At 33.5% G+C, this 16,251-nt stretch overlaps 1 protein-coding gene across 1 annotated transcript; it reads left to right on the top strand.

Moving 5' to 3' along the window:
• The first annotated feature begins 506 nt into the window (after positions 1-506).
• On the top strand, positions 507-1,184 carry LOC135950544 (uncharacterized). Its single transcript, XM_065500080.1, has one exon. It carries the CDS (start codon positions 507-509, stop codon positions 1,182-1,184), a length of 678 nt encoding a protein of 225 aa, XP_065356152.1.
• The last annotated feature ends 15,067 nt before the right edge of the window (positions 1,185-16,251 follow it).

Here is a 16,251-nt window from a genome sequence, read left to right on the forward strand (position 1 = left end):
AGTTGTATTGTATTCATATATCTGTTTGCTTTCTCTACAAACAGACGTGCATTTTATTCGCTCCGCGATTTTATTAAAATTTTATTGTTTTTTAGTGCAAATAAAAATTTTAAAAATTAGCGATTGGACGCTTTGAAATTATATTTGTGTCTAGTGATAAATACAAAAAATTTGCAAAAGCAATTTTGTTTAAAAAAAGAAAAACAACTGGTTTAAAAAAAAAATAATAAAAAGTGTTAATTCCTTTTGTTTGTTTTAAAAGAGCACATGAATTCTCATGATGAGAGGAGGCTCAGTATGAACGGCAGAAATGCCTACATATTTCTTAACGGGGAGAGTGATCAAAACAAAAAAATAAATGACCCCAGCTACAACAAAAATTATTTAACCGCCAAACCAGCTGAGAGAGCACGCTCTTGTTCCCCGTGATACAATTACATGAACAAAATAATACACAAACAATATCACCAACCAATTTATGTTTAGAACAAAGCATAAAAGAAAATATGAAAAATTTAAATCCAACAACAACTATACCAGTTTTAAAAACACAGACAAATACTGTTAATAAACAAGCTTGTGATCCACTAACACAAAATAGTGAGAGTTTGAATATTTTTAACACTAAACAAACCACAATTAATAATGATGGTACACTGAAGGGCGCTATACCAAAAAAAAAGATAAGTACATTGAAATCACCAGTACTACCAGGTATGCTTAGATATGTAAGTATTAATAAAAGAAATTTAAGTCCCCAAAATAATGGAACGTCTGTCAAGAAACAGAAGATAGTTGATAATCCATTGATAGGCAATCGTTTCGCACTATTGAGCGAGGATAATAATAAGAGTATAAAAGATGGTGCTTACGAAAAGAAATCATTAAAGCCACCACCAATATATCTGCGTGAGTCCAGCTCGAATAATTTGGTCAAAACATTTGTTGAACTCATTGGAAAGAATAATTTCCATATTGTTCCAATAAGAAACACCGCCTTTTCTTATTGGAACAATATGCAAGAGACGAAAATAGTCGTATACACTGAGGATTTTTATAGAAAAATCTCTCAATACTTGAATGATAATAAAAGGAATTTTTATACCTATCAACTGAAAAGTAGTAAAGGGTTGACAGTTGTCATTAAGGGCATAGAGTCCAGTGTTGAGACTAATGATATCTAGGAGGCACTGCAAGAATTGGGCTACGAAGTAAGAGCTGTAGTTAATATATTTAACAAAGATAAAATTCCTCAGCCAATGTTTAGAGTCGAGTTGGAGCCAGAAAAAAATAAATTGAGGGGAAATGAAACTCACCCAATTTACTCAACACGATATCTGTTAAATCGTAGAATAACCATTTAGGAGCCTCTTAAAAGAAATCGTCCTGTCCAATGTGGCAATTGTCAAGAGTTTGGACATACTAAAAATTATTGTACCTTGCGAACAGTGTGTGTGGCATGCGGAGACCTTCATTCTTCATCACAATGTGATATCCTAAAGAATGGTCTCAGAAGAAAATGTGGTAACTGTGGTGGCGATCATTCAGCCAACTACCGCGGGTGCCCAGTTTATAAGGAGTTATTGAACAGATTGAGAGAGAGGCAAAAGCTAATAAGAGGGAAAACATCTGAAGTACCAGCCAACAAATTTGAAAACACCTATCCACCAGTCAATTCTGAGGTTCCGCTATTGAACAAGCAAGCAGCCTCAATAAAATTAAATTCACAATCCATTCAAATTGATCAGCCTAAGAATGTAGCAGGTTCTTATGCCAATGTTTTGAGAACGGGTTATCAGCAGCCTGGTGTTCCCCAAAATACGGGAGGGTTGGAAGCACTTATGCAAGCGCTTACCCAGAATATTACCTCTCTTAATCAAAATATGACAAATTTTATGTCATCCATGCAAAACACAATACAAGAGCTTTTAAGAGCGCAGAACCAAATGATACAAATCCTCTTAACAAAAAAATTAGTTATTTGAGACTATGTTTCTGGAATGCAAACGGTTTAAACCAACACAAATCAGAGATATCCCACTTCATGCAGAATAAAAACATCGACGTGCTATTGGTTTCGGAAACTCATCTTACCAATAGGTATAACTTTTATATTTCGGGTTATACATTCTACTGTACAAATCATCCTGATAAGGCACATGGCGGCACTGGTATTTTAATTAGAAATCGTTTAAAACATTATCCCCTAGATGAATTCTCAAAAGACTATATGCAGGCAACATCCATTCATTTGGAAAGCTTTGCTGGAGATTTAAATATAAGCGCGATCTATTGCCCACCACGCTTTTCAATGACCAAGGAGAAGTTTGAAGAATTCTTTAGCACGCTAGGAGGTCGCTTTCTGGCATGTGGCGACTATAATGTCAAACACACTTACTGGGGCTCTCGACTAATGAATCCCAGAGGTAGACAGCTTTATAAAGCATTAGTTGATCGCAACAATGGCCTGGATATTGTGCCCCTGGACAACCAACATACTGGCCTGCTGATCCTAAAAAAATTCCTGATCTCATAGACTTTGCCATAACAAAAAATATTAATCGAAATTCAATATCTACAGAAATGTCATATGATTTATCTTCTGATCATTCCCCAATTATAGTTTCTTATTACGGGAGGACTAACATTTCAAAATTTCATACTGAAACATATTACTTTAAAACAAATTGGCTTAAATATAAGAAATATATAAGCAGTCATATCCACACAGATCTTTGTATTCAGTGTGAGGAAGATGTAGATAAAAGTGTCAATGACTTTACGTCATTAATTGTATCGGCTCTAAATCATTCAAAGAGTCAAATATTTCCTAAAACTGATATGCACATTTCCAACTCAAATATTGAACGACTTCTTTTAGAAAAGAGAAAACTCAGAAGAGAATGGCAACAAAGTAGATCACCTGCTGCAAAGCAGAGGCTGTCTGCTGCTAGTAAAAATCTGAAAAAAGCCCTTCAATTAGAGGAGGATCGCAGAAATAGAAATTACATTCAAAGTTTAACAAATACCAAACACACAAATTTTTCCCTTTGGAAGGCAACGAAAAATATCAAGCCACCGGTAGAGGGGCAAAGCCCTTTAAGGAAAGCTGACGGCACCTGGGCTCGCAGCCCGGAGGAAAAGGCTAAAATATTTGCCGATCACTTAAGTACAGTCTTTCAACCAAACTCGCCAACTACTGTTTTTGAACTTGTAGAGCCACCTGTGTCAACATTATCTAATGATGACATATTAGATATAAGCCCAGAAGACATTAACGAAGTAATCAAGGATAATATAATATTAAAAAAATCACCTGGAAATGATTCTGTTACACCTACTATGATTAAAAACCTACCGAGTGTGGCAATAATTGTGCTGTCTACAATATTTAATGCGATCTTTAAACATGGAGTTTTTCCGACAAATTGGAAAACTTCTCAGATAATAATGATACCAAAGCCAGGTAAGGACTTGACCGTACCATCCTCCTATAGACCAATAAGCTTGCTTCCTTGCTTATCGAAACTGTTCGAAAAAGTGTTCCAAAAGAAAATCATACCATTATTACATGAGAAAAATATAATCCCAGTTCATCAATTTGGTTTCCGGGAACGCCACGGAACAATAGAACAAGTTAATCGTATAACCGGAGAGATAAGAAAATCCTTTGAATTAAAGAAATATTGTTCAGCTATATTTTTGGATGTCGCTCAAGCCTTCGACAAAGTATGGCACAAAGGACTGGTATATAAAATAAAATGTTTGCTGCCACCATCTACTCATAAACTATTGGAATCTTATCTATCGGACCGTATATTTACAGTTAAGTACAATGATTACGTGACAAGAGAATATAGGATTGGAGCAGGAGTACCACAAGGAAGTGTTCTTGGACCTACCCTCTATTTGATTTACACCTCTGATTTGCCAACGAGCGATGAATTGACTATTTCTACATTTGCTGATGACACCGCAATTATTAGCTCGCATGAAAACCCATATATAGCATCTAGTGTACTAGATGGCTACTTAAGATGTGTTGAAACATGGTTAAACAAATGGAGAATACGTGTAAATGAGTTAAAAAGCAAACATGTTACGTTCACACTGAGGAGGGGATGCTGTCCACCTGTCACACTTAACAATGTTAATATACCTCAGTCCGATTATGTTACATACCTTGGTATTCACTTAGATAGAAGACTTACATGGCGCCGTCATATAGAAACCAAGAGACTTCACATGAAGTTAAAAGCATCTAGCCTTCACTGGTTAATAAGTGACCAATCAAAGTTAAGCCTGGACTATAAAGTCACCCTGTATAAAATCATTTTAAAACCAATTTGGACATATGGAATCCAATTGTGGGGAACGGCCAGTAATTCCAGTATTGAGCTTATACAGAGGGCCCAGTCGAAAATTCTTAGGACCATGACGGGTGCACCATGGTACATAAGAAATGAAAACATCCACAGTGCCACTAGTGAAGGATGAGTTTAAGAAAGTCCGCGATAAATATATACTGAAACTGCAATCACACCCAAATCCGCTTGCTCGGCTTCTCGCACAGAGCCAAACCAGATCAAGGCTTTGTAGAGGAGATCTACCACCCCGCTAAGATGTGGTCCATCCATCAAACAATGCTCTCTTTAGAGAGCAATTAGTTTTAATTTTAGTTATAAGATTTAATCACTTATTGTTAGGCCTAATGATATAGGCAGATTCAATAAATAAATAAAAAGTTAAAAAAAAAAAAATTTAAGTTGTGATTGGAATCGTAATTTTTGGAAACATAATTGTGGAATCAACAGCATTATACCAAGATCAATTTCTGACTCAATTTGGACACCAAGGAATCATTAGTTATTAAATTAATATAAATAATTGGTTAATATGTGGATATCACAGTAACTATATCATAAAATTTAATCCCCAAAATTAAGTTTCATAATGCTTAAAGTTCTAATGTGTTAAAAAAACGAGAAAACCAAATGATATAAATTTTTATTAAAGTTAAATAATTAAACGAAATGTGTAAAAATAAAATAAAAAGTAAAAGTAAAACCTATAAACTATATTGCACGAATATCACAGTGATCATTTTCTAAAAGCATTATGGAATTTAAGTTTCTCTATTAAGTTTACTATTAATTATTTTACCTATTTTATATAGATAAGTATATACCCAGACATAATTTTTGTCTACACCTAATATTATTACACATCTACATTTAACCCGATAAGAACCAGCAATTGGCGAGGCCTCATGAAAAGCTGCTCTCAACATTTTTTTGTATATCGGTGAGTGAAACAAACATCTTTATTTTTATTCTCTTATCACTACTAACAAGCAATATTAAGAGTGTGCTAAGCTTTAATAGGTTTATAAACATGTTGCTTTAGATCAGTGATGTTCACGCCATACAACAATTGTTCAAAAAATTTACACACATTTGTTACGCTCTTTTAAAAACTCTTGTTCATTCATCGTTTAGCAAGCGATGTAAACACATGCGACGGACTATCGTATTTTTTTTTTCAGAAATTTGTTAAGCATTGTTGTTGGTTGTTTTTGAACGAAGCATAGCAAACACACGCGTTTCAATTACATTTGAACACAAAACAACAAAGTCAGAAATAAATAAAAATTTTTAGAGAATTTCGGCCGTATAATGTGTATTCTTTTATTTCCTTAAAATTTAAATTACATTAATTTAATAAATTGGTTATATCTGGCAAAAATTCTAAATCTAAACATTCTTTATTTTGTTCTTATTTTAAGTGTTTGACATTATGTTTGCTGGGTAGCTCTCTCACCAATACATCTTCATTTTTATTTTTGAACATCACTGCTTTAGATTCTAAAGTTTAGAAACATATGTTACGTGTCCCTACAAGGCGCTATAGTTGTGTCGCCAGCTAGCTCAAGCGATTACAGAGGGCAGGTTCCAACCCACAACCATAGCCCAGAGACAAGCACAAAAAAATAATATATGATATCACAAAAAAAACAAACTTACAAAAAGAAAACAACAGGAAACATTAGAGACGAAGGAACAGCTGTTAATGTCCCTCACTTGCCCACCCAACCTAGGACACCAATCTCCAAACGATTGCCTTTTGGTATCCCCACTGTCAGCACACACTCACTTCACAATACTTACATCTCACCTAACCCTTGGAAACAAAATTAGCACACAAACATTATTTGATTTACACTTAAGACATAATTTACATATTTATTAAAAACAAAATTTACGAACTAAATTTAAAACTAATTATAAATTATTAAAATTATATAATTACTATTATCCTTTCTTTGTATTAAATAAAAAAAAAATCTAAAATAAAAATTAAGTACTATATCTCTTCTTTTGTTTCCTTCAAATGTGATAATATCGCTCACTTTTGAGCTAAACGGGTCAAATAGTTTTCAAAACTTTTTTTATAAAAACGAATGGATTTTTAAAATCCTATTGTATATGAAAATTTAGGACTTATAACACAATGATTAGCTAGGTCTATATTTTAGTTTTAAGTCCTAACAATTATAATTAATAAAAAAATAAACTATTACTATTGTTCTTATGATTTTTTTACAAAATTTGGTAATTTTATATATGTGCCATAAATAATGAAAAAAGGGGTACTTCTCTTCTTGTTTATAAAATAAACAAAAGGAAATAAAAAGAATAGAGTCCACAAACAAAATCCCAATTTCCGCAAAACTAAAAACAAACCTGTTAAGTATATAGATACTGAGGATTACCCAACACTGGTTTTGGGTTCTTTGTATAGCCTACCTAAAGGAGCTCACTTAGGTGGTTTTTATTTTTGCTAAACATGCACAATGGTCTTGATAAGTATCTATTCTAACAAATTTCTTCCTAATTCCGTTTGGGGGACAATCTAATATAAATAATTTAAACAAAAACAGAGGTTTCTTTCTTCGTATCTAGGCACTAACAAATCTATTAATTCAATTCTATAAATAATATTATTCTAATTCTTAATAATAAGCTTATCAAAAAAAAATGATTATAGTGAAAAAAATAAACAAAAAAAAAACATAGATTTTTGGTCAACATATAACACATAAAACCACAAAAGAAAAACAATTTATAATTTAATGTCAGGTTTAAAATTTCCTTACTCTCTTATGTTTGGAATTTTATGCTCGGACAACAGCTTCTAAATATATTAGGTGAACAACAAGCTTATTTACTTCAAATATTTGTACCGGTAAAATAAAGCAAATGGCTGATTATCCGTTAATTTCACCAAACAAGTGCGTATATAATAAAAAAAACAGCTTCATGTATATGAAAAATAACGGCTCCACATATACCCTCAGCGGAACTGTTACTGTGTGGGGGATTTTAACTACACAGCTTATTATCACACTATCCTGGCAATTATATTTCGTTATATTAATATTTTTTTTTTGTGATCTTAAGATAAAAGCTTACTTGTCTTAATTTCTGCGAACTATTTTTTTAATTTTCCAAGACAAAATTTGGTGAGTTATTTTATATTTATATTCTTCTCCAAAGATGATAACTTTTCTTATTTAAATTTGATGCTGACGAATTCACTTATTCTTGTATAATGGCCTCTAATTTTGTCTCTATACCTAAAATAACTTGTTTTCGATTCCAATAATCCAAAAAAAAAAACTGCTAGAAAACATTAAATTCCATTTGTCAAATCTTTTTTTCTTCTTAAAGTATAAGAAAACTTGATAATAACAGATATGTTACGTTGCTATTATTTTGCTCGTTTTATGAATGAATTAATTCTAAAAATGCAACTCTGCTTTTCGTTCATAAAAATTGTTTCTCTGGCAACCTTGCTATGTTGTAGTATTTTTTTGTATACAATTTGACACTTACTACTTTGACAACTATACAATCCACACAGCACTAAAAAATACAAACAGTAGACAAACACAAAAACTACAATGAATAAAAATTGTTATTAATTCTGGTAAGTATTTCATTTATTTAGAATTAAACATTATTTAATTATTTTACCTTACAGGCAATAGATACATACAACGGAGAACCACTCATACAACAATTGGAAACGCCGACAACAAATTACAAGACATCACAGAAAGAAAAGCTACCACAAATAATACAACAGAAACAACAAAAAGTAAACAAACATTTCAGAGCCAACAGTGAATGCCTTAGAATTGTTTAGTTCCCAGGCGACACGCAACAAAACTCCGGGGCTACACAGTACTCCACAGTAGGACCGGTGTGCGGGTGGACTTTGTCGTTGTGCTTGTTTCTGCCCGATATTTGATTTCATCACACGTGGGGAACTCCCACACCCTGATAAGTCTCAGGCCGGGCAATAAAAGTAAGTATCCTTCACATTAGCCACTTCAGCCTTGACTTTAATTGATTTATAGTGGACATAATATAATTACTGAAAACTAATACCATTTGAAGTTATTTATATATGGTTATTTCGGATTTTTATCTTTTTTTCTTTTAATTTTTATAATTTCAAATATAATTTAACATATAGGGGACAATAACAAATATAATAATTACATCTATATTGCACTCTATATAAAAATCCTAACCCTATATTGCATGACTTCCCAGATATCACAGAATCTATATTGCACTCATCAGATTTTTATGTCTTTCGTATGAAAAATGCCAAGGGATTTTCCTTGAAGCGATTCCAATTCATACATATTGTTGCCAATTGGTTTAACAATTCGACATTTCAGGTATTTGCGACAAAATTTTGCATTAATATTATTTTTAAAATCTGATAATACAAAATTTTTTCTGTATACTTCTTGCCCTGGTGTATATTTTATAGTACGTGACCTCTCATTATATCTTCTAGCACTATTTTCATAAGCATTAGATAGATTAGTTTTTATCTTCTCCCTAATTAAATCTATTCGATCCTTCTTTCCTAAATTTGTTATTTCATGATCAGTCATAGATTGTAATTTTCTGGCTAATCTATAGTCTGATCCATTGGTGTAAACGTGATAACCAAATAGGGCAAAGAATGGTGTAAATCCAGTGGCTGCATGTACGGATGTTCTAAGTGCGTATTCTATCTCAGGTAGATATAGGTCCCAGTTCCGGTGGTCATTATCTAAATATGCCCTTATCGCCGCCAATACTGACTGATTTACCCTTTCCGCTGCGTTCGATTGAGGGGAATAAAACGCAGTTTTCATATGGGTGATATTATATGTTTCTATCATTTCTTTAAATATGTTTGACACGAATTGCTGGCCATTGTCACTATGTAACACTTCGGGAACCCCGAATTTCTGAAAGACCTCCTGAATTAAAAACTGTATAACATTTTTAGCTGTGGCATCCCTCATCGCTTTTAAGAAAACAAACTTCGAAAAATGATCTACAACAATAAAAATGTAAGCGTTACCGTTTTTTGATCTTGGGTATTTGCCTAAAAAATCAATATATATTTTCTGAAATGGCCTTTCAGTACACACTTCATCCCCTATAGTTGGCATTGTACGTTGATTATACGACTTTGTCTCCTTACATGTTTGGCAATTTCTAATGAATTGTTGGACCTGAATAGCCATTTTAGGCCAATAATATAAACGTTTAAGCCTGTCTAAAGTTTTTCGCATTCCTCCGTGGGCAGAAGTGACATCGTTGTGGGCCCTTTCTATTAATATGTGGGTTATGTCTCGGGGAATCCATAACTTCCAAATCGATTCACCTAAGTTTTCAATCCTGTCATGTATAGTCTTTTTATAAATTTTTCCATTTTCTGTCTTTAAATCTGGCAATTTATCTTGGTTTTCTTGAACATTCTTAACTAAATGTGCGTATTCTTCGGATTCGAACGCGGTTGTTTGAAAATCTAAAAAATCTTCCTCGTCAACCTCAGACACTTCAATCGGCATTCGTGAAAGCATATCTGCCACTACATTTTCAGAACCTTTTCGATGTTCTATCTTGAAATTATATGACTGTAATTGTAGAGACCATCTAGCCAATCGTCCGCTGAGGTCTTTAAGAGACATCAACCATTTCAGGCTAGCGTGGTCGGTGATAACCGTAAATTCCATCATTTCCACGTATGGTCTAAAACGTTTTACTGCCATCACAGCTGCCAGACATTCCTTTTCAGTCACTGAGTAATTCTTCTGGCACGCTGTGAGTTTTTGGGAATAAAAGGCGATGGGATTTTCCTCTTCTTGCTCGTTTCTCTGAAACAATACAGCACCTATTCCAAACTCTGAAGCGTCACACTGTATATAGAATGGCCTGGAAAAATCTGGATGTCGTAGTACTGGTGCGGTAGTTAATGAAGACTTTAAGTCTTCAAGAGATTTAATAGCTTCAGGTGTCATTGAAAACTTTTTTCCTTTTTTTAAAGTATCAGAAAGGGCTGCTGAAATGGAAGCGAAATCTTTTATGAAGCGCCTGTACCATCCGGCAGTCCCTAAAAAGCTGCGCACTTCTCTAGGTGATTTTGGCACTGATATCTGTTGAATCGCTACTACTTTTTCCGGGTCCGTTTTTAGCATACCTCCCCCTATTATGAAACCTAAATACCTGAGTTCTTTAAAACAGAACATAGACTTTTTAAGCCCTATGGTCAAATTGGCCTCTTCTAAGCACTTCGCTACCTGCTCTAAAATATTCAAATGTGACAAAAAATTATCGGAAATTATGAGGAGGTCATCTAAATATATAAAAACATTGGTTCTTAACCTTGCGGGAATCACCTTATCCATCAGGCGACAAAGACGTTGGGCCGCGTTGCATAGACCAAACGGCATTACTCGAAACTGGTACAGCGGTCGACCTGGTACCGTGAAAGCAGTGTATGGCTTGGCTGCTTCATCCAATTCAATTTGCCAGAACGCATACTTCAGGTCGACGCTGCTTATGTAATGCGTTTGATCTATACGACTCAAAATCCCGTCAATATTTTGAAGCGGATAGGCGTCTTTGATGGTGACCGCGTTAAGTTTCCTGGCGTCTAGACAAAATCTGTTTTTGCCAGGTTTTCTGACGATGGTGGTTCTGTTTGACCAGGGACTGTCGCTTTCTTCGATAACATTGAGTTTTAGCATGTTGTCTAACTCGGCATATACAATTTCCTGCACTGCCGGAGAAATGGGGTAATGTTTATCTTTTATGGGGTTGGTGCCTTCTATCAGCTTTATTTCATGTTTCTCCAGCTTTGTACGGCCTAGGCCTCTCTCTTCAAAGGAAGGAAATTTTCTAGTTACATTGTCTAATAATCTTTGTTGATCTGGAGACAGTTCGTGCATCTTCTTTTTGTGAGAACTGCACGTTTCATGTATTTCGCGTACCATTTCTAAATTCATTTCCGCTGATGAAATAACTTCTGGGGCTACTTTAAAAAGCCTCCAAAAGTCTACCCCCAGATAAATTTGCTGCTCTAGTTCGGGACATAGATAAAAAGTCACCCTATGTTCGTATCCATTATATTCTACTTTTAATTCACTTTTACCTAATACCATATGGGATTGACCTGTTGCCGTACGAACATTGCTAAATATCCCTATAATTTGCGCGTTTAATTTCTCAATATTTTCTCGACAATTTTTACCTAAAAGACAAACTGTAGCCCCTGAGTCCAAGAGCCCTTTAAATGGTTTACCCTCAAGTAAAATATCTGCATAAGGTCTGGGGTCAGTCCTAGAATTGCACCTATTTATGGTTTCCGCTATTAATTTACGCTGATTTTTTCTGGCTATGAAATCTTTTCTAAGTTTTAAGTTGTACATGTAATTCCTTTCGCTGGATGAAGGCTGACTTGTATTGTTTCTACTATCATAAGCTCGTTCTTTATTTTTATAGTTTAGTTGTCCTTTCCTTGACACAAAATCTGATTTGGGGGATTTATTACGAAAAATTCTCTCCCTTACTTTCTCATAATTTTGTTGTCTCACTTCTATTGGCAGATAGTGTCTTAATTTAGAAATATCATGATATAAATAGTTGGTTGGTAATATAGTTGGTTTGTTTGGAGTTAATTCGGGGCCGTTTCTTTGGATCGTGGCTCCCCCGTTGCTGCCGCGCTCCTTTTGAAGTTTTCCCGAGCTTGTAAACACTTCGGACAATTGGGTGTAATAATATTAGGCCTTCCGCATTTGTAGCAAAAGAGAGTTCTTTGTTGTGACAAGCATTCTTTAAACGTGTGTCCTTTCTGTTGACAATTCCAACACACAGGTTGATTGTTTATATTAATAATTTCGCTTACAATCTCTGCCTGATCGTCCTCTACAACATTCACTATTGCCTCATTTACATACCTTTGTGTTCTGATTGGCGGCGGTTGCATATTACGAGCATCTTTTCGTGGAAATGTCCTCTCCACTTCGAGGCATTCCATTCGCAATTGCTCAACCGAATTAATTGCCATAGGATACACAATTCGGGCTAGATTCTCCTTGAGATTCCTTTTGGCGATTCTAATCATTTCCCCTTCGGCTACTGGTACTTCTAATTTGGCTCTTAATAAATTTAGGCTATGAAAATACTCATCAATCGACTCTCCTGGTACTTGCTTTCTTTCCACTAATTCATGCATTAATTCCCAGTTTGATCTTATGGTCCTATATCGATTTAACAACGCTAATCGCAAGGTACTCCAATCTGTAATTCTTGTGGTCTGTAAGAGAGCCCAATACCACTGCTTAACAGTCCCCGACACAAGCAAATGAAAATCCCGTAATATTTCTTCCCATGGTATTTGATATTGTTGCTGCATATGCTCTAATCTAAAAACAAATTCCTCTACAGATAACTGGTCTTTTCCGTCTTTGTTGCCATTAAATTCTATACCAAATTTATCTACCCTAATTTTCCATTGATCCATATTTGGGATCCCAGGCCTTGGGGTATTCATATTAGAGCCTGGTTGGGGAAAATCCAGTCTAATTGGAATATTGACATTTTCCTGCCTATTTCTAAACATAGATGACACATTGGGGCGATTATTATTGACAGACAAGTTCCTAATAGCATCTGTTAGCTGGGCTATACTTTCATGGACTTTAAGTAGTTCACTTTTCATTTTATCGTTGATTATTTTGTTAATCGACCGATCCAAACTCGCTTTCATTCCCTCAACACTCTGAGTGACCATAGTTCTTACAGCCGGAGATATATCTTCGTACTCAGGGTTGACATTTCGGTTATTATTGTTCCTATTTCTATCTTTTGGTATTGCACCCTGATTACCTGTCTGGACATTAATAGTCCCAGATATATCATCTATCTGAGGTGGTCTGGTAGCCATTCTGGCAGATCGATTAACTTTTCTATATTTTTCCTTTATTTGAGGCGATGAGCGATTCAGATCAAATGATAAATTCCTTTCCCTATGCCTTTTTAATTTATCTGATTTTCTACTAATTTCCTTTTCTGCAGTAATAGTTAGTTCAGCCATAAAAAAAAATTACTGACGATTCAGGTTTTAAACCAAAAATATTCAATTATTGACCTATTGACTTGTATTTAAAATATTACTAACTCAAATCAACTTATTCTAACACAGTGACAACATATAGACTTAAGCAACAAAAAAAAAACATAAAACATATAGTTATACTAAATCAATAAAAATAATAATTAAAATAAATAAAAATCTAAATTTAATATAATATCTACTTTCTTTTCAGATGTAATTAAACAAACACACCAATAATCAACTTCCTTATAACATAAAAGACTAATAACACTTATCCTTAAGACAAACATAAAATTATTTAAACGATTTACTAATAAAAATAATGACAAAATCACAACAATACAAATATTTATTATAAATATGGGTTAGGTTTGATAGATGTGAAATACTGAGTGGTGTGTGCGTGACAAACAAAATACTTCGTTATAAAAATCTCTTTTGGTGTTCCTTCAATCGTAATTACTACTCTACGGCAAATGTGTACTTGTAACTAAAACTTAAAAACTGTTAGCAGTACATCGGACCTCTGTATTGATAACTAGAGCGGCTACTACACCAACAACCTAAGTCCCGAATACAAGCACTGGATCATATAACTCGTCCCTGATACAACAGACCTCTAACCTTATGTTTTGAGCGGATATCATAAGACTCGTTAAGGATTCCAATACAATTGAGTTAAAATACCATAATACTACAGACCCTTGACTAATTTTCAAAGCGGCTATTATGTACTTATTCTCACACATGACATACTCTGAAACTACAATAATGAAAATAAAACTTTGGATCCCAAAACCTAGCTAAATGAGAAGTTTGCAAACCAAATCCCACGATATAGGTTAAATGAATCCTATGAGCTTCTGAACCAAATTTTGGTGTAGGGCTATTGTTTACATTTAGAATTCTATTGTACTGTATATATATAGGTGACAGATATACTAAATTAATTACATTCTATTGGGCGCCATATTGTTACGTGTCCCTACAAGGCGCTATAGTTGTGTCGCCAGCTAGCTCAAGCGATTACAGAGGGCAGGTTCCAACCCACAACCATAGCCCAGAGACAAGCACAAAAAAATAATATATGATATCACAAAAAAAACAAACTTACAAAAAGAAAACAACAGGAAACATTAGAGACGAAGGAACAGCTGTTAATGTCCCTCACTTGCCCACCCAACCTAGGACACCAATCTCCAAACGATTGCCTTTTGGTATCCCCACTGTCAGCACACACTCACTTCACAATACTTACATCTCACCTAACCCTTGGAAACAAAATTAGCACACAAACATTATTTGATTTACACTTAAGACATAATTTACATATTTATTAAAAACAAAATTTACGAACTAAATTTAAAACTAATTATAAATTATTAAAATTATATAATTACTATTATCCTTTCTTTGTATTAAATAAAAAAAAAATCTAAAATAAAAATTAAGTACTATATCTCTTCTTTTGTTTCCTTCAAATGTGATAATATCGCTCACTTTTGAGCTAAACGGGTCAAATAGTTTTCAAAACTTTTTTTATAAAAACGAATGGATTTTTAAAATCCTATTGTATATGAAAATTTAGGACTTATAACACAATGATTAGCTAGGTCTATATTTTAGTTTTAAGTCCTAACAATTATAATTAATAAAAAAATAAACTATTACTATTGTTCTTATGATTTTTTTACAAAATTTGGTAATTTTATATATGTGCCATAAATAATGAAAAAAGGGGTACTTCTCTTCTTGTTTATAAAATAAACAAAAGGAAATAAAAAGAATAGAGTCCACAAACAAAATCCCAATTTCCGCAAAACTAAAAACAAACCTGTTAAGTATATAGATACTGAGGATTACCCAACACTGGTTTTGGGTTCTTTGTATAGCCTACCTAAAGGAGCTCACTTAGGTGGTTTTTATTTTTGCTAAACATGCACAATGGTCTTGATAAGTATCTATTCTAACAAATTTCTTCCTAATTCCGTTTGGGGGACAATCTAATATAAATAATTTAAACAAAAACAGAGGTTTCTTTCTTCGTATCTAGGCACTAACAAATCTATTAATTCAATTCTATAAATAATATTATTCTAATTCTTAATAATAAGCTTATCAAAAAAAAATGATTATAGTGAAAAAAATAAACAAAAAAAAAACATAGATTTTTGGTCAACATATAACACATAAAACCACAAAAGAAAAACAATTTATAATTTAATGTCAGGTTTAAAATTTCCTTACTCTCTTATGTTTGGAATTTTATGCTCGGACAACAGCTTCTAAATATATTAGGTGAACAACAAGCTTATTTACTTCAAATATTTGTACCGGTAAAATAAAGCAAATGGCTGATTATCCGTTAATTTCACCAAACAAGTGCGTATATAATAAAAAAAACAGCTTCATGTATATGAAAAATAACGGCTCCACATATACCCTCAGCGGAACTGTTACTGTGTGGGGGATTTTAACTACACAGCTTATTATCACACTATCCTGGCAATTATATTTCGTTATATTAATATTTTTTTTTGTGATCTTAAGATAAAAGCTTACTTGTCTTAATTTCTGCGAACTATTTTTTTAATTTTCCAAGACAAAATTTGGTGAGTTATTTTATATTTATATTCTTCTCCAAAGATGATAACTTTTCTTATTTAAATTTGATGCTGACGAATTCACTTATTCTTGTATAATGGCCTCTAATTTTGTCTCTATACCTAAAATAACTTGTTTTCGATTCCAATAATCCAAAAAAAAAAACTGCTAGAA

This window comes from Calliphora vicina, chromosome 2, assembly GCF_958450345.1.
Source record: "Calliphora vicina chromosome 2, idCalVici1.1, whole genome shotgun sequence".
NCBI lineage: Eukaryota > Metazoa > Arthropoda > Insecta > Diptera > Calliphoridae > Calliphora > Calliphora vicina.

Coding starts and splice junctions, on each gene's coding strand:
- LOC135950544 (XM_065500080.1), top strand. CDS start 507: ATGAAAAATTTAAATCCAACAACAACTATACCAGTTTTAAAAACACAG.